At 46.1% G+C, this 19,967-nt stretch overlaps 2 protein-coding genes across 3 annotated transcripts in view; one reads left to right on the forward strand and one right to left on the reverse strand.

The window, feature by feature from the left end:
• Window positions 1–19,967, reverse strand: part of Pdrg1 (Pdrg1 prefoldin-like subunit) — a 203,672-nt gene that overhangs the window by 80,590 nt on the left and 103,115 nt on the right. The window lies entirely within an intron of this gene.
• Window positions 1–19,967, forward strand: part of LOC119163930 (mRNA decay activator protein ZFP36L2-A) — a 61,294-nt gene that overhangs the window by 29,176 nt on the left and 12,151 nt on the right. Inside the window, exon 1 of one of the 2 annotated variants that reach the window (XM_037416002.2) lies at window positions 18,773–19,153. The exons of the other annotated variant lie outside the window; for it this stretch is intronic. Coding sequence (XP_037271899.2) covers window positions 19,091–19,153 — 63 coding nt within the window. The 5' untranslated portion in view covers window positions 18,773–19,090. Of the gene's footprint in view, window positions 1–18,772; window positions 19,154–19,967 lie in introns of those variants that run through there. 2 annotated transcript variants of the gene reach the window in all.

Genomic DNA, 19,967 nt, shown 5'->3' on the forward strand with positions numbered 1-19,967 from the left:
GTAATGAAATAGAAGAAAGAAATTTGACAGTGAGCATAATTATTTGCAGCGAATACACTTGAAACGAGACAACACACACATGTGTGAAAAGTGCGGGCGCTGCTCTAGGTATCGGCTTTCCATCGCGTCAGCGTTTTGGCGGCCCCGCTTGGCTTTAAATAATGGCCGTCGCGCCCAATAGGTCGACTGTACGCGCGCTGTTTGAAAGCTCTGCAGTACGGTAGCGCACGAGAGCAGTCGCGTGCATTTATTTCATATTTCGCGGGCTTTCTTCCATTTTCAAAATTTAAGGTAATTACGATTGCGATACAAGTAACTATGCGTACCTACTGGAGTGCTCAGCCCGTGAGCTTCAGTACATATAGGCCAGACAGCGACACCATTCAGGCTGTGGTATAATAATCACAAGGCGCGTGTCACAACTTTTCCTTCCCTTATCTAAGCACTTGAATACGACAGGACACTCACCGATGACCTAACAGCGACCATATTAGAATCTGGTTTTCAATCTCACCAGCAACTGGAAGGACGCGAATCATTCCTCATCTACAAATTTAAGGCATTCTCAACCGGCATAAACGAAAGCGCAGAGAAGTTGACGTTCCTAGGCAGCGGAAAGGCTAAATTCCACATCACGTGTCTCCCGCTGTCATCATTTCTTAACCTGTTACCTGCGTTTTTGTTATATTCCATTCTCACGAGTGCCACGCATCCCAGTTTTACTTAAGATTTGTGCTATGTTTTATCATCACCGCTGCCAAACAGTCAACCTATGCTTTCTTAACATTACTGTTCTCGTTGCTTTTACACCTGTTTCTTGTTAGTTCTTCTACCGCATTGTTGCTGGCCGTTTGCTTGCATTTTCTTGTTAATTCATATAGTTGCTTTAGCGCACTGTTGTTAATTGATTGATATGTGGGGTTTAACGTCCCAAAACCACCATATGATTATGAGAGAAACCGTAGTGGAGGGCTCCGGAAATTCCGACCACATGGAGTTCTTTAACGTGCATCCAAATCCGAGCACACGGGCCTACAGCATTCCCGCCTCCATCGGAAATGCAGCCACCGCAGCCGGGATCCGAACCCGCGACCTGCGGTGACGCACTGTTGTTAAATGTCTTCGCAGTACCTAATCATCCATGTTATTACGTTGTTCCTTTCCGTGACTGCTGCGCAGACTTCGCCACACGTTATCGTTTTGCGATATGTATAGTTCTCTCAATATCACACCGCGCTGTTGCCCATGTTGATTTATGTGCCACGTTGATAGATGTGTGATATTAGATACTAAATGGGCGCGTGTTGGGGGCCCCCAATGTATATAAGCAGTATATTTCACGTATGCAATGTATTCCCTGATGAAGGCTGGACCCCGGCCGAAGCGCAGGAATTAAAGGGACCGACAAATGATTTTTCGACCCAGTTTTTTCAGGCGCGACGTAGAGCTTACCCTTCTCAGTGTTCGCATGCAGCTGAAGTAGTTACTTCCAAAAGCACGTAGTTGTTCGATACGCGCTATTTTTCGATTTGAAAGACTCTAAAAACCGGCGTGCCTTTTCACCCAGCAACGCTGAGAACCGATAGCGATGCCGGTAGCCCTTCTACCGACTTGTGCATGCTGTCGTTGTTTTGCTTTCGTAGGAGTTCCTGCAACTATGCTTAACCACGTTGATTCTGAGCTTTACAACTACTTTTGAAAATAACAAGCCGTTACAACGAGACGGTGTGGCTCTATACAGCTTCTCTATATCTGTATTTGTACCGCGTTGCGTGTGGCTGCGCCCAAGGTTGATGCGCCTGTGGCGTGGATGGCTTGTCCCGTCGTCGTTTTTCTCTTGACACACGAGCCAAACCAAATCACCTAAAAGGTCATTTCTGACACAAAGTGTAGGTGAAAAAACCACGTCACTACAAAAGTTGCTCAAAACGCGCTGACGAGCACGGGACGTCATGCGAAGGCAGTGCCACATTATTGCGCGCTACTAATGCAGGCCTATAAGTGCATTTTTATAAAGTGGTATTTTTACTATAAAGAATAAAATAATATTTCAATACTAACAGGAAAACTGCTGACCGCGTAGTCTTAAGGCCACGTGAGAGGGCAGCTCGCATAAATCACGTTTTTGCCACCAGGTGGCGCCGCAGGTCTTGTTGGCGATTTTCAATCAAGAAATGAAATTATAACTGCACTTCTCTAGAGAAAATAGGGATATTTTAGTCACTGTGGGGGACAATCTCTCCGTTGTCAGTTGTGCCCCTTGGTAACAAGAAAATTCTGAAGCACTGTATGGCTGTCGGACTTGCAACATAAATCGAAATGGGAAGACAGGAGGTGGTGTAATGTGACTCGTCAAGGATTCATTTGATTGTGACATGATGAATGTGACATAATAACGGCCTACTATGAAATACTAACTTTGCGATGCAATATGACTGTTTTTATGTTGCATAATGTCCCCCAAAAGGTAGTCATAAAGCTTTCTTTTCGTTCCTTGATAGGTTTTTAGGGTGGGTAATGAAAACACTTACAAATTGGTTCTTGGCGGATACTTGAACATTGATCTGCTACACTCATCCTCGTCATGCGAAGAACCGCACTATACTTTAGAAGCTAATGCGTTTACTAACCTCATAGAAACCTGCTCGTGTACAACAAAGTACGTCAACACTCAATACAACAAGGTACGTCAAAACTCATAGATATATTTATCACAAACTCAACAAATGTACCTATCTGTTCACGCGTTCTTGAAATGCATATCAGCGACCGTCTTCTCATATACTTAGCACTTAGCAACAAAATGCTCCAATTAAAAGACGTCAGACCAAATGTAGGCACTTATCGACAAATGCACGTTAGAGGGTTTTTTATAATTTTCTTTCTAACGTATCCTGGGAAAATGTTCTTGCAACAAGAGATGCAGAAGAACCGCAAAATCTTCTTAGATAAATTTATTTATAGTAACTGCTTTGCTTATAAAACCTAAAAGCAACCACGTAAAGCACGCGAACCGTGGATTACCGTGGAGTGTCTGAAAGCTGTAAAGCTAAATGCGTTCTTTATCAAACACATTTTTGAAATCAGAGGACAAGGACGATCTAGATACATTTAGAAAGCATAGGAACAAGAGAAATAGTCTTTACAGAAAACCAAGAGAGAGTATTTTTAACACCAGAAATTATTTGAAAAAAGTTATACTCACTCCTAAATATAATAACCCCAGTGAAATTAGCGCGAATGGCACTACTCACATGGGAGAAGATGTAGCTGTAGCTTTTAATTATTATTTCACAACGGTAGGAAATATCCATCATGACCCCCCAAACTGTCTCAACTTTATGGGTCCACCAATACAAGAAACGGCATTTTTATTCGCAGTAACTGCAGATGAGATCGTGTCTACAATCATGTCTCTAAACAACATTATCTGTAGTGATGTAGATGGTCCGCATATTCGGCCACTTAAATACGTTGCCGCTACCGTAGCTACTGTATTAAAGCACACCATTAATCAAATATTTTCATGCAGCCAGTGTCCTCGCCGACTGCAGGTTGCCAAAGTTATCACAATTTTCAAAGGTGGTGATAAATCTAACATGTCTAATTACAGGCCTATCTCAATACTTCAGATATTTGGCAAGGTTGTCGAGAGACTAATACACATACGAATGTCTTCATTCCTAAAAAAACACTGCAGCATGACACCCTATTAATTTGGGTTTACAAGAAATGTTCGACAGAGTGCGCCTTACTAATGCAAAAAGAAATAACCCTTTGAACATGAGCGGTACGCGCTTGGAATTTTCATCAACTATTCAAAGGCATTTGATCGCATAAATCACGTCACACTTCTAAAAAAAGCTAGAACATTAAAGTTTCAGAAGTTGTTTCCTCTCTGTCATCAAGCCGTACCTATACAGTACCGCCAGCAAATCACATACTAACAAATCGCAATCATGTTTCAAACCTTTACTACATGACGTTCCCTAAGGAAGCATTCTTGGCCCCCTGCTCTTCAACCTATATACGAATGATTCTGTCAATATAGACGCCAATTCATCATTTGTTATTTATGCGGACGACACAAGCTTATTTTTGACACAGTCATCTCTGCTTGCGAAAAAGGGAAATGAGGTGCTCACTACATTGAATACTTGGAGTCAGGTCTATACTTTAACTATAAACGTTTCAAAGACAAGACCAGTTCTTTCTTGTCCTAAAGATAAGCCAATTAATTCAAATAATACTTGCACCTTAGTCTTTCAGTAATAGAACTGGTACCAGTAATAAAAACCCCGGGAGTTCTTTTCGAAGACAATATGCAATGGAACGCACACATTAGCCGCACATTAGTGTTGTCCACTTGAAACTTTCGCGAGTAGTGGGTATTCTAATACACCTGCGTTACTTTTTACCGAAGTACATCAAATTGATCTCATACAATTTTCTTTTCTCATCTACATTAACATATCTAGTATGGAGCACAACGACTTACTCAAACATATCCAAAATCCATCGCCTACAGAAAAGAGATTGTGAGAATCATCTCAAATGAATAATATGATGGCCACACTAAGCCTTCATTTGAAGATCTTAGTATAGCATCATTACCGAACTTGTTCAATGTATTGTGAGCACAATATTGACAACGTTTGACCTTCATCTTCTTCATCTGTATTTAATCATCATCACGAAAAACGTCGTCTTCGTTCGAAGGGTTGATCAGGCGATTTGGCCTAATAAACGCCGTCGAGACTCCAACGCTGCCACTGTCTTACAGAGTGGTGGAGGCTGCTATTTCTGTTATTCATGCGGATTTGTGTAATCGTCTACGTAAGGTTACCACACCTTATACTGGCACTCTCTTACGTAGCGCAAATGACTCGCAGATACGGCCATCAGCACAGTGCACCGTTAGAGTTTTCATTGATGGGATCCGGCATCATATTCAGTTTGCCGTGCTGACTTCTTGTGCTTTTATGCTTATTTTAGGATGGGACTTTCTTTATGACGCTGCTGCTTCCATCTCTTGTCGACAACGACTCATACATATGCGAGAGACGGATGATATTTCCCCGAAATCATCACGTGACCGGCTACGAACAGCCAATGACTTCCTTGTGCCACCTAACCAGGAGCACGCTATCACGGTTATGTTTGACTCCAATGACCACGGTAACGTCTTAGTCAGTCCATCAGCCCGTTGTCTATCCAGAGGGGTTGCACTTTCATCGAGTCTTGTCCGCTTCTCCAACGGCACCGCATTTCTCGCAGTACTGAATATCACGAATGAGCCGATTCTGCTGACCAAGGGCACTGTTGTAGTTTCCAGCCTGGACACACAACCTATCTCTGTAGTGGCTTCGGATACCAGTCTGGTGGAATCACGTTCAATACCAACAGATGCTCCACCCACTACGGCTCTCGTCAATACCATCAGCACGGATCTCACTCCCCCGCAAGCAGACGAACTACTGGCGTTGTTGTCTAAGCATAAATTTTCTTTCGACGTACATTCCACTGCTCTAAGCCAGACTTCTGCGGTGGCTCATCGCATACACACCGACGGAACTTCTATTGTCCGTCGTCGACCATACCGTGTTTGTTCCAGCGAACGTGAGATCATCGACAAGCACGTTGCTGATATGCTCAAGCAAAACATCATCCGCCCCTGCTCAAGCCCTTGGTCGTCACCTGTCGTTCTCGTAAGAAAAAAAAAAAAGACGGTTCGGTGCGATTCTGCGTTGACTACCGCGCATTAAACAAAGTAACCAGAAAAGACGTATATCCCTTGCCTCACATTGACGATGCCCTATATTCCTTACAAGGAGCGTAATATTTTTCGAGCCTTGACCTGCGCTCCGGTTATTGGCAAATTCCAATGCACGAGGATGACAAAGAAAAAACTGCCTTTGCCACACCCGATGGGCTTTACGAATTTAACGTCATGCCTTTCGGCCTCTGCAATGCGCCAGCAACGTTTGAACGACTGATAGACACTGTATTGCGGGGCCTTAAGTGGAAAACATGCTTATGTTACCTTGACGACATCGTCATATATTCTTCAACATTTGAACAGCACTTGCAGCGCCTAGATGAAGTTCTGACGTGTCTCGCAGCTGCTGGCCTTCAGCTCAACACCAAGAAGTGCCACTTGGCTAGCAAAAGTATTAAAGTACTTGGACATCTCGTCAACAAAGATGGAATCCGGCCTGATCTCGACAAGATTACCGCCGTTCTTCACTTCCCGGTGCCTCAACGCGTCAAAGAGCTCCGAATCTTTCTTGGCCTTGCGTCGTACTTCCGGAGCTTTATACGAGACTTCACCACCATTGCTGCGCCACTTCACCAACTCCTTTCTTCGGGAGCGTCATACGTATGGTCGGACGATTGCCAAATGGCTTTTGACACCTTGAAACGTGCCCTCACGTCTGAGCCAGTGCTTTGTCATTTCGATAACGCCGCACCCACTCTCCTCCATACTGATGCCAGCGGACACGGACTCGGCGCTGTACTTTTGCAACGAACAGAGTGTTATGACGAACGTGTGATCGCATACGCAAGTCGCACCCTCACAGCAGCAGAGAAAAACCACACCATCACCGAGCAGGAGTGTCTCGCCGTTGTCTTATTGTGCTTACAGTGCTTACAGTGCTTACAGTGCGTAATATTGTGCTTACAGTATTTCTATTGAAACTATATCATGCGTACCAGAAAAAAATAACGACTATTTTCAAGAAAAACTCGCCGCCCTGACTCCATTTGTAAAAATGTACACTACACTAAGCAGTCATACGTGGAACATCCCCTACACTCGCACAAATTATGGCCGCCAAATGCTTATGTACTTTCTGCCACAGGCTCTTAACTCCTCTGCTAATATATAGGCTAAACAATTAAATAGGCTTCCATAACTAGTGAAGTAAGTGCAATTTTTGCTTACATGATTATAGTTCTGTCATCCAAACGTAAGCTGACAAGTGTACGTATAAGCCGACGCTATGTTTATAGGCCTTTCCTTACTGGTGCATAAATTGCTGTCCACTGTTGTTTTTTGCCTTGTATAGTTTTGGAAACGGGGCGCTGGCCTTTGTCAAGCCGTTAGGGACTTTTTGCTAGCCCATGTAGCTTCGCCAGTGTTGTTTTCCTTTCTGTTGATGCTGAAATAAAGTTATTATCCGTGTAGCCATCTCATTTCGTGTTCTGGGCACTTGTCGGTCCCTTTAAAGTTTTCGTACGTTCGTCCGCTCAAGCCATTGTATATATATATAAACATGAAAGTAGATGCGCTTTCACATAACTACTGTTTATTATGCCGACGTTTCGACGGGAACCCCGTCTTTTTCAAGCATAAGGAAAAAGACGGGGTTCCCGTTCCCGTCGAAACGTCGGCAGAATAAACAGTTGTTATGTGAAAGCGCATCTACTTTCATATTTATAATCTTGCGGCAACCGAAGTTATTCTTATATATATATATATATATATATATATATATATATATATATATATATATATATATATATATATGTGTGTGTGTGTGTGTGTGTGTGTGTGTGTGTGTGTGTGTGTGTGTGTGTGTGTGTGTGTGTGTGTGTGTGTGAGAGAGAGAGAGAGAGAGAGAGAGAGAGAGAACTCAGTGGTCGGTTGTCTTAATTTTATTTCTAACAGTCCACCGGTCGAAACTTCGGAATTAAAATTATGACAACCGCTCGGTTGTGTCTCTTCTCTTCCAAAGTACGTGAGTGCACCATGAAGCCCGGCTCTCAGGCAGCCCGGGTGTTTTTTAAAAGTTCTCGATTCTTAATTAGGCGTTCGACCAAATGCGCTGAAATTAAGCGAACTTGTTCGTAAACGCACAAGGTTTAACCCACGTAACACAGATTATAGTCGAAAATCGGATGTCATGACCCCCAGTTCCCGCCTTTTCTTTAGTGAATAATCATTGGAAAAATGAAGAAGCGTTGCATTTTTGTTTGCAGTGTAATGCACTTATACTCTTGTCGACTCGCATAACGTGGTTCGTACAGCTACTTGGAACTGATTCGGGGGACTCGCTCGCTGGATTTCGTGCCGACCGGTTGTGCTTTCGCGATCTCCGACGACACTGCAGCTCTGGCCGCCTAGGCTCGCCCTACGCCATCTCCTGACGCCGACGAGAGCTCTCGTCGAGTGGTGCCCCGTCCTCGGACTCCTGCGACCGTGTCAATTTTTCCTATCTCCTCTTTACTTCCGTCGCTTGCTGTCCCTGCGCCTCGCTCTTTCCTTCCTCTCTCTCTATATATAGGTTTTAATCATATCCTTTTAATCCCTCCTTATCCCCATCCCTTGTGAGCTACTGTTGAGGTGTCGCACTCTGATACAGACAGTTACGGGGCTCACTTTTCTCTTCTTTTCCCTTAAGAATCAGATACGAACTGTTTCGTGTGCAGCTACTGTGCATGCATGAATTGGTCGGGCGAAAATATTGGAGTTCACTCAAAGAGTATATTTTGTGCTCACTCAGAGTCACCAGTATTTTCACCAAGTTTCCTCAACCGGACTCATGCACACTTCCGGCTCTCGACCGTTGTCGACAGTCTGACATTCCGTCAAAGACATGTCACGTGCATGTTGAACCAGTCGTTTTGAGTGACAGCCATTGGTTCCTTTAGAGTACTGAAGGCCGGGCACCAGCCTGAAAGTTGAAGAAGCATAGCCGGCATCGCTAGGTCCTTCCTTTAACAGCACCTATATAGACTCGATGTGTTCACCTTTTTCTGTCCTTCTGTTCCCGTGATGACGCATAATGACGTATAAAGCTCGAACTGAGCTGCGCTAAAGTAATATACTTTTATCATGCACCAACTTGCCCAGTGAGCAGTACTTGACGCATAACGACATATCATGAAGGAATTACTTCATTTACTATGCGTTTTCGACCTATGAGCTGCGGCCATTCTCGACCGATAACAAAGTATAGCGCCTCTGCGATGCGCACTCAAAAGCGTCTCTGGTGTTTTTCAACGAACAGCACTTAATTATGAATGACTCTTATTTGTGCGCTTGTGTGTTATACGTGTGATCATAGTCATCCCCCGACACCTGGACCAGCAAGCTGGGCTAACATTTCAGTCTGCCTTTTTGCTCCCTCTCCCGCAGTGCAGGGTAGCAAACTGTGTGCTTTCTGCATTGAACCTTCCTTGAATATTCTCCTCGCCAATTCATTCAAGATTTACCTTTTGTACTCAGTGTATCGATGCAACGCCTCCTCTAATTATGAATGCCAGCCAGATGCGCCCGACCTAGCCGTTCACCACCCTCTCATCTAGCCCCTTCCCTGTTCTTACCTATCGCCTAGCCTTCGCGTGTGCCTCGCTGTCGTGGGAGAGGGAGCCCCCCCCCCCTCACGCAGTGCCTCACGACAGAAGTCATGCGAAGTAATTTTTTTTTGTTCAGTTGTGTACAGATCCGTGGGGCGGCGTCTTGCATTCGTCTTGTTTGCGTTCGGAACATGCATGCGTTCAGACTGGCACGGTGGATAGATGTGTTTTTTTAGCGCTCCCGATCGACTGCGCACATAAGTGTTTTTGCATGTTTCGAGCTTACTTTTATAGTTAATAAGGCAGCAGTTAAGACCTTTGTAGCACTTATTACATTGTACGGATTTTTCAGGGGGTCAGTCACTAGGTACTTACTAGTTTGTGTGTGTGTGTGTGTTCGTGTTTTTTTTTCTCTTGCCACCCCGTGGGGAAGGTGCACGTACACCGAATACACAAATTTTTGTAGTAGAGCTCACTTTCTCTTTTTCGTAGGGCAGGGTTCGTGTTTTGTAATTTCAAGTGAGATAATTGATAAGGACAATTGGTGTCAGATAGACATGGTTAAACAGGCTGTAAAGTGTTTAAGAATGCGGAATGGGTTTGAAAATTGACCCAAGTGCAGAAGCGAATGGAGAGGAGACTGACGCCAAGTGTAGGCAACGTGAGATCGGGAGAAAAAAATGAAGAAAATTATGATTGCCCAGAGTGAACTGCTGATGAGAATCACCCAGCTGGGCACTGCGTTGGCGACAGAGCAAAAGGAAACGAGAGCAATTGAAGAAAGGCTGAAGTCCGCCGAGGAAGCACTAGCCAAGGTGAACAAAAGAGCGGCCTAGGGAGAGAACAGTAGGGAACCGGCAACCAGAACGGCGGAGAAGAAACAGCTAGCTAGTTTGAAAAAAAACAGGTTCAGTCGGTTCAATTGTGGCAAGGCCCAGCTTCAGCGAAGTAGTGGTAGGGCTGGGAGAGCTGGGAGGGGACTAAGCAGTTGGCGTCACAGGTGCAAGTAACCTCCAGGTGCAGGACGCTCCAGCTGAAAAGTCACAGCATGTGGTAATCGCCGGGGACTCTAATTTAAATCGATGCACAGAAGCAATCAAAGAGAGGGTAAGAGGTGACAAGAGGGTTGCAGTAGGGACGTTCCCAGGATGCAAGCTGGAAACAGTCATGAGACAAGCGAGTGCAAAACTCAACACTACAGCTGATGGACGAAACCTCGTGATAATTTCAGGCGGTTTGAACGATGTCCTAAATGAAGATACGGAAGGACTAGCGACCACACTGGCGAAAGGGGTCCATGACATGCGCGCCACTTCTCCTCAGGTACAGGTGGTGATATGCACGATACCGGAGGTACCGGCGCGTTACGGCAACCTGTAAAGAGCGGTTGTTAACGAAAACCATGAGTCGAGAGAAAGGCTTTGAGGTGGTGGAAATAAACAGAGAGGTGCATATGTGGGGTGGTTTTTAACGAGACAGAATTCACTTTGATGGGCGGCTAGGTCATGAGGTGGGTTGGCGACTTGCGGGACGCGCAGTAGCTTTTTGGGAGGGCACGCGGGCCCTTCGGGGTGCAGGATAGCTAGTAACGACAAAAACAACCAGGGAGACTCTTTGACAGGTGGTATGGACAGATACGATTGCAAAGTGGCACTAATATCTAAGACAGGTAAAGTACGGGGCAGAAATAGACACGAGGGCCGAGCCACTTCAGACGTAGGGTATATCAACATGCAGGGTGGCAGGAACAAGCTGAAGTGGGGAGAGATAGAAGAACAGCTAAGGGGGGAAAGGCCGATGGTATACGGTTTTATAGAAACAGATCTTAGGGACATGAAGTACCTTCTAACAATCAAGACTACGCGTGGGAATATTGTAATAGAACATAAGGCAGCAGAAATGGGGGTGTTATTGGGGCATTCATTCGTAAAAGTACAGACTGGCAAAGGGTCAAGCAGGAGTGTAAAACACATTTATGGCTTAAAGGGAAAGTGGCATGACAAATGACACTCCTTGGTTTGGTGTACTTGTGGACGGGAGCAAAGGCCAGAGAAAAAAACCAGGCAATGGTGGAGTGTATATCAAAGGACATTGAGGAATTAGGAGGAGAGTGCGAGATAATTATACTAGGAGATATGAATGCGCATGTAGAAGATATAGATGAGTATACTGACCCAACAGGCAAAATGATCATAGATATGTGTGAAAGGCATGATTTGATCATTTGCAACAGTACTGAGAAGTGTGAAGGGCAAATAACATGGGAGGTAGGAAGGCTGCAGTCGACGATAGATTACACACTGATGTGACATAGGATGTATGATAAACTCAGGGGAATGCACATAGATGAACGTGGCTCCAGAAGTCTGAGTAGTGATCGCAAACATATCAAGCTAAGTTTTGAAGAGCAGTGAAAGTGGGAAGGGAACAAGATTAGCAACGACAGGAAAATTTTATTCAGAAAGGCAAATAGAAATAGCTACTAAACAAATTGCGAAAGTAATCACTGAGGATAATAAAACAGTGTGGACATACACGAATCTAATAAGACTGTTTGAGCCAGCTTGCTAAGGCATATGACAAGTCACCCCGGAAAAGAAGACACAAACCCAAGATTTGGTGGGATGAGGAAGTTAAGAGAGCCACAGCATAACCTCAGAAAGCCTCTAGGGAACACAGGCACGCTAAGCAGCGGGGTGAACCGACAGATGATGCTGAAAGAAAATAAGACATGTTTCTAATCTGTAGACGGGAAGCATCCCTTCTGATCAATGAAAATATTATATTATAAGAAAGGGGGCTCAGTGGCTGGCAGAAGTACATAAAAAGGATAGAAGGCAGCTGTGAAATTCTGGAACCATCTAAACTCCCTAAGAAATGAGACGAGCCTAGAACAAAGATTTATAACTACAGCTCAAGGTGCTAGGCTAGAAAGGGTCGAAGCTATCGAGTATATAAGAACAAGGTTGACAGAAAAAATTTCAACAAAGAAGTGCCTTATGCACCGCAATATACAAAGATGAATCAAGTGGCGCAATGGCTCCATTTTCACAATGAGAGTGGGAAAGGGCTGAGAAGAGGGTTCCTAGTAGTACATGAACAGGCCCTGACGGCATTCCAATTATGCTGATAAAGACATTGGGTCCGAAGTCTAAGCAGACTTTAAGAAAGGCAGTGAACAAAATAATAATCGGTGGTGAAGTCTTCGATGAATGGAAACTTGGCAGGATGAGCATGATGTATAAAGAAAGGGGGACAAACCTGACATAAAGAACTATCGTCCTATAACAGTGACATCAGTGGTCTACAGGCTGGCCATGCAGGTTATAAAGGAAAGACTGCAGCCATGGATAGAGGAGGAGGAGTTGCTTGGGGAACTATAGAATGGGTTTCGGAAACACGGGAGGTTGGAAGACAATCTGTTCTCACTGACGCAGTGCATCGAAATAGCAGAAAAGGAACAAAGGCCCCTGCGGCTAGCATTTTCGGATATCAAGGGAGCGTACGATAGCGTGGTTCAAGAGGACTTGTGGGGAATAATCGACACACTAGGTGTGGAAGATGGAGTCACTAATCTTTTAAAGGATACCTATAAAGGTAACAAGGTAGTTATAAAGTGGGAAAAACAGGTATCCAAGCCTGCAGAGGTAAAACGGGGGCTTAGGCAGGGGTGCCCCCTGTCACCCTTATTATTCATGATGTACCTACGAGGATTAGAGGCCAAATTAGAGGGAAGTGGACTTGGCTTCAACCTCTCTTTCGTCAAACAAGGAAAACTCATTGAACAGTAACCACCAGCATTGATGTATGCAGATGATATAGTCCTAATGGCCGACAACAAGGAATATTTGCAGAGATTGATGGACATCCGCGGTAAATAGGGAGATAGGTTAGATTTCAGATTTAGTAAGGAAAAATCAGCAGTCGTGATCGTTAATCATAATTAAGGTAGTGAGCTTAGAATACAGGAGGTCACGCTAGAGATCACGGATAAGTACAAATATATGGGTGTATGGGTAAGCAATGGGACCGAGCACCTAAGGGAACACGAAATATACGTGGCGACTAAAGGTAACAGGAATGCAGCAGTGATGAAAAATAGGGCACTGTGGAATTACAATAGGTATGATGTTGTGAGAGGAATATGGAAAGGAATCATGGTTGCTGGTCTGACGTTCGGCAATGCGGTCTTGTGCATGAGATCAGAAGTTCAAGCAAGATTAGAAATTAAGCAACGTGGAATAGGTAGGCTTGCCTTAGGAGCTCACGGGAATACACCAAATCAGGGAGTACAAGGTGATATGGGATGGACATCATTTGAGGGCAGGGAAGCTAGCAGCAAGATAAAATTTGAGAAGCGATTGAGAGAAATGGGGGAAGAGCGTTGGGCTAGGAAGGTTTTCAGCTACTTGTACATGAAGAATGTCGATACAAAATGGAGGAATCGAACCAGAAGATTGACAGGTATATACTTAGAAGAGATCAAGGGGTCAAACCAAAAAGAACTATCGGTTAAGAAGAAGGTGAAGGAAATGGAGACCGACATGTGGAGAATTGGCATGATTAAGAAGTCCGCACTAGAGATCTATCGAACTTTTAAGCAGGAAATTGCCAAGGGAAGGATCTATGATAATACTCGGGGTAGTTTTCTACTGTTCGAGGCGAGGACGGGAGTATTGCGAACCAAGACATATCGGGCCAAATACGAAGGGGTAGACACGGTATGCAGTGCGTGTGGAGAGGAGGAGGAAACTGCCGAACACTTGATGATGTTTTCACCCTATAGTTCAGGATGATGGCACAGAGTTTTTCAAAGCACTGGGGTTTAGGGACAGGGAGGGCAAAATAGACTTTAAGCGGGTAGAATTAACTAGAAGGAGGTTATCTGATTGGTGGCTAAATTCAAGGCACGAGTGAAAATTAAACCCTTCACTGCAAAGTTCTAGTCCTCAATCTCACTATTTAAGGGAATAAAAGTAAATCCAGCATTACGGCTTGGTGGCGTTAGCCACCGCCCGATCTAAAGTGTACAGTCATATCAATCCATCCATCCATCGTTTACTATGTTGGCGGTCACGCTGGCTCTGAGAAAATACGGTGTTTTGAGATAACGTGTAGCTGTTTGTGGCGCTATGCAGGCAACCAATGGGGAAGCGTCATGGCAACGATATAACATGCGCTGCGCCTTGACGCGGTGGTGGCGTTGCTTCGAGCCACAAAAAGGAGCACGAATGAGCAAATCTGACAGACGTAGAATATTGTGGTGGTAAATACGTCTATCGCATCTCCGGTGTAAAGCGCTCGGAAGCACGTGTGACGCATGCAGCACGACCCCTCATGCAGCGTCGCATCATGACCATTCCATGAACGAAGGCGGACTGAAGGTTCCTGTTGATAAGCGCGCCTTTGCACTGGCATTGAAAGAAATAAGAAAGGCGTTGATCGATGCCCTCCTCCGCTTGAAGGCGTCACGTGGTGTCTTCCACCGGGATCGGCCAATGCCACCTAGAAGAATCTAGGTGGCAGTGGGTCGGCCCATCTTCGACCAAGCGACGGTGTCATGTGTTGACGTCATCATTATGATGAGCGACATTGCGGCGAACTGTGACGTAATTTGGCGACGTAACAATATCAGTGAAGCTACTCCTTCCCTTCTCGCCGACCGATTGCAGGCACACTAGGCTTTCGTCTCAAGTGAATCGTACGTGTGATTTTGCTCTTGCACTTCTCAAACAGACAGAAATAAATAAATGGTCGATGTGCCTTTGATTCGCAAAAAATACTTCGCGTTTAAAGTTGGCAAGGCGTGTCGTCCCTGTGTGCGCATTGTATTGGTGCAGTGCGATTGACACACAGCGTGCCTTCACGCAAGCAATATCTGGAAAACAAGCTTGATGGCGGCTTACACACCATGCGCGTTGCTGCGACCAGTCGATTTCACTGCTTGATATCTCGTACACGCTAAAGTTCTACCTTGTCGGTACTGCTGCTGCTGCTGAAAAACATTTACTTACAGATGTTATTTACCGGGAGGGTGGGAACGGTCCTCAAGGGGCCGCCCCGTACAAACACTAGGTGGGCTCCCTCTTACGGGAGCCCATTGGCGTTGGCCGCGGCCCGGACACGCTTGACCGAGGCCCGTTTGGCCGTCAGGTCAGAGCAGCCGAGTAGGGCTGCCTTTCAGTCCTCCCGCGAATGGTTGGGTAGTGGGGAAAGTTTGGGGTTTTTTGGCATGCCCACACCATGTGAAAAATGTCAGAGTAATTTTCCTCACAATGCGGGCACTTCCCCGTGCAAGCGGCGTCAAAGTGTTTTATGATTGCCGGGCACAATAGAGTTTTGGTATAAAGGCGAAGGAAGATTCGCTCCTCCGCCTTCGTGATAGACGTTATGGCCGGATTGGTAAAATTGTATGACCTCCTGAAAGGCGGGATTGGGTCCAAGTTCCGGATCGGTAGGGGATGGTGCCCGAAGAGTGAGCGCGCGAGTATTTACCAATAGCGTAGACATGTTGTCGCTAAAAGAAACAAAACTTGTGTCATCGTAGCATGCGTGGCTGCTAAATAAATCCTGTCAGTTGCAAGTGGGGCACGCGCGTGTGGGAAATAGCTGCTTCGTTTGTTAAGTGCATGTATCCGAGAATAGGCGCATTGCAAAACGGCGCGTGGTCTGCTACGGTTCTTCCGGTTCGAGGCCCTTCGCTGCTTCAAGGTGCGTGCTGCTCAGTGTAATCGGGGTGGAAACACGTGTGACGGTTTGGCTGCCGCTTGTGCAAAGATTGTGTTCATCGATTCTTTTTTGTGAATGGATAGATAATATTTGGCGCATTTCAGGGAACGAAGCGAGACGCGGACATAGGCAAAAACGAGGAACGTTGAGAGATGGGTTTTGAGCACAGCGTGCGGTTATGCTTTGAAACACGCAGTAATCTTTTGCAGAATCACCTCGATTTAGTATTTTCAAGCGCATACACTTACCGAGATCACTTCGAAATCCATTGATTGATTGATACGTGGAGTTTACGTCCCAAAACCATCATATGATTTTGAGGGGCGCCGTAGTGGAGGGCTCCGGAAATTGCGACCACCTGGGGTTCTTTAACGTGCACCCAAATCTGAGCACACGGGCTACAATATTTCCGCCTTCATTGGAAATGCAGCCGTGATTCGATCCCGCGACCTGCGGGTCAGCAGCCGAGTACCTTAGCCACTAGACCACCGCGGCGGGGCGACCACTTCAAAATCACTCATACATATGTTCTCATGCTGTCTTTATGTCAATATACGTACGATGTCTACATAATTTACCAGTACTTTGTGCAATCTAATATGCCGATATAGTATATTTCTATTGTATAATCTGCATCGCTAACTGTCAAATTGATTGAAACAGGAGTGTGTAAAAAGCCCACAAAACAATAGGGCCACTGGAATAATGGCATCGTGCGACGTAAAACGATCGAACTCGCTTTTGAAGCAACGAGTAGCATGGTAAGCCGTCTCTGTTATGCCACACTTGCAACGCGTGTAGTGGCGATAGGTCGTGTTATACTCTGACTCATAACTTTAAAGGCTATCTTGCATAACTGTACGCTGAGGGCGTATAATTTCGCATGCATTGAAAAACATTTTTCGAGCGTGTGAGGGCCGACACCTCATTTAAAGAGATATTTAGAGGCGTAAAAAAAAACAGAAAAGTAGAGCATGTATCGTTTATAGCGTTCGAAATACATTACTCTAGCCATTTGCTATATCGAGCCCGGAATGGTATCTTTGCAACCAAAAAGTAAATAAATCATTTTACGGGTACGTGAGCAACATGAAAACAAGTTAGCAGATATTTCATGATTCTGTGATGTGCAGATAATCTTTGTATGTGACAAAACATGCGCGATATAGGCTTCGCTTCAAAACAACAAGCATGTCTCCGCAGGTGCGAGCCACTTCAATGAAAAAAATGACCGCTTGCACAATTATAACTATCTCGTTGTGATTCCATTTGTTATTCATTCATGCTGCATAGCACTCCGAAGTACTACGCAGCAATTTATAAGAAAATGGAACCACAAGTGCAAGGTGGAACTCGCAAAAAACGCCGGCACCGTTAAATATTCCCGCACGGCATTACGGTGCCTCGAACCGGAAGTCGGTGCAGACGGCCGCAGTAGCCCACAATCCATTGCGTGAGCCACGATTTCGCTATCCACCTATATGCGCCGGCTGCATCTCGTGCATAATAGTTGACGTGTTGGACAATCACTAAACTATACAAATAAGCACATGGCATCCGCGCACTTGAACGGCGCTTCAGTACGAGCACACTCAGCCAACAAGAGTAATTCGCACAAAAATCCACACCAAGATGTTTACTGTGCAGACATCTTCCCAACTGGCGTGTTCGAAGAAACGCCACATAGACACGAGAATCATGTCGCCAGGAGCACCTGTCGAATGATCGTCGAACGTGGTAGTGTCTGCAGCAACATGCGTAACACAATGAAGCTGAATGACCGCTAGTTGTCCTCAGGAAGAACGCTCTGTTTCAAGCCATTTGAAGAAACAAGCGGTGCATGACGCGCGTCCGAAATTCACGGTGGCGCTTCAAGGGGATAGTTTAGGCAGGCCCATTCATTCTCTCGCAAGAAGAGTTGCGTTTTGACTCGGCTGGCGGCCTACATACGGGTCGACATCGTTGCGAACGAATGCGATATGTACACGATACAACTGCTTAGCCGCTGTGGTTGTGCTTGTTTATTATGTCCTTGCATTGTGTGCGTCTTTTTAGTGGCAATCTCTCCTCGCGGAAGAGAAAAAGCTCCAACGTAACTGACTAAACATAACTATGGCTGTGCGCTGTATCGAAGATGGTGTCCTTGAATGTCACGCCTGTGGAAACGTGGTGCGCTAAGCGAGTAAAATGTTGACTGAATAGAGCGCCACACGCACAGCCTCTCTCCGCTCTAAACGACGCTGATTCAAAATGAAGCTCGCCTCCGCCATGACGTCAAATGCGTGCGTGCGCAGGTTCGGTTGTTAATTCTCGCCGCAGTCGTTTACGGTGCGAAATAAGTACGAAAAGAAGGCGGCCTGACGCGCGCTGTGAGTCATCGTGGCGGCACATCGAATGCCAACAAGGCGCGTAGATGGAAGTTGGGAACAGGGTCTCATCATCCCAGGCTCGCGGTGGTGGTCGGAACGAGAGACACCGCGTCAAAGTGCAGCTAGCTTATTTCTTTTTTTTCGCTCGTGTTTTCGGCTCGCTTGAGATTGAGCAGAGCGCCCAAGGCTCATCCTTTCGCCGTTCCATTTTGTTTGGCTTCTTTCCGCGCGCCCCACGGCCGCCGCGTGACGTCGTTGCCTGTCGCTAGAAAAAGAAAGGAGCTCTCCCTCCCTTCCCGCGGTGAAAATGGCGGGCTGCCGCCGGGGAGAGGGCGCGCACTTTCTGTCTGTGTTTGAATTTCTTCGCGCGTCTCCATTGGTCGCCGCTCGAATGGAACTCCGCCTACTGCGTGCCATGACGTCAGTGAGCGGTCGCCACATTGAAAAAGTACGTACGTTTCGGGCGGCAGAGAAAACTCACCCCAGCGCGCGGCTGGCGTTCAGCGACTCCACACGCGACTGATATTGTGTCCTCGTGCGCCGCCGGCCATTTCGAAGAAAAGTGTGTGAGTGCTTCGAGACGACGAAACGAAGAATCGCCCCCCGACGACGAGCTGCTCTGCGCCCTGGCAGGATTTTGTGGGTGCCGCGTTCGGCGCGTTTGTTGTTTCCACTGCTGGTAGGCAGGCATGAGCGCAGCCATGGTTACCTCATTCTTCAGCGACTACGGCGCCAATGTGGTGTATGGAAAGGTATGCTGCCTTCTTTCGGATTTCCCTCGCCTTACTTTCGCTCACAGGGCGTTTAAACTGAGGCCATTCGTCACAGGCACTGCGCCGTGCTCCCGACCGGGCTGCAGATATTAAGTGCCTTTCTCTTTCTAACCACTACCACCACCACCATTCGTCACGCCAGTTAGCGGCGAGCAGCGCAACATAGTTGTGAAAGCTGGGAGAACACCGATTACCGTATTGTACCGCGCGCGGCCGTAACTCGTGGCCCGAATCACCTGTTGCACGCGCCACCTGTTGAGTATGCGCTCCTATATTTTCGGCTTTCCTTCCTTCTGTTTGACCTCAAAACGAAGTTCTCTGCTTTCACGCTTGGTCTCGGCGCCTCCGCGCGCATTTGTTCTGGACTACGTGGAATCCCGAGTGCTGCGCCCAGAATGCCGCGCATATAGAGCGAGCCTCGCGAGATTGTACGCGAGCAAAGTAGACTTGACTCGGGCACGTTGCATATTGTTAGAAGCCACTGTTTTCGCGACCTGGTCTATGGAGGGTGCGCTTGACGAGGACCGCAGGTCGGTTACGCATCAGGGGCACGCCCTTCTGTTTTCGAAGGCGACGCTCTGCTCCTGGACAGTTACTAAAACAAGTGCACATAACACGCGTAGTTTAGGCCTAGTGTACTAGTTCGGTATTCCTGGCGTCTTTCAGCTGTAAATAAAGCCTCGTTTCATCAATTACTATACAGCAATTCTCATTGCATAGCTTTTTCGCACTTGGTTTACGATATACTCGCCTATATATCATTTTGTGCACTCCCATAGCTTTTTTTTTTTTT

Source organism: Rhipicephalus microplus, chromosome 8, assembly GCF_043290135.1.
Source record: "Rhipicephalus microplus isolate Deutch F79 chromosome 8, USDA_Rmic, whole genome shotgun sequence".
Lineage (NCBI taxonomy): Eukaryota > Metazoa > Arthropoda > Arachnida > Ixodida > Ixodidae > Rhipicephalus > Rhipicephalus microplus.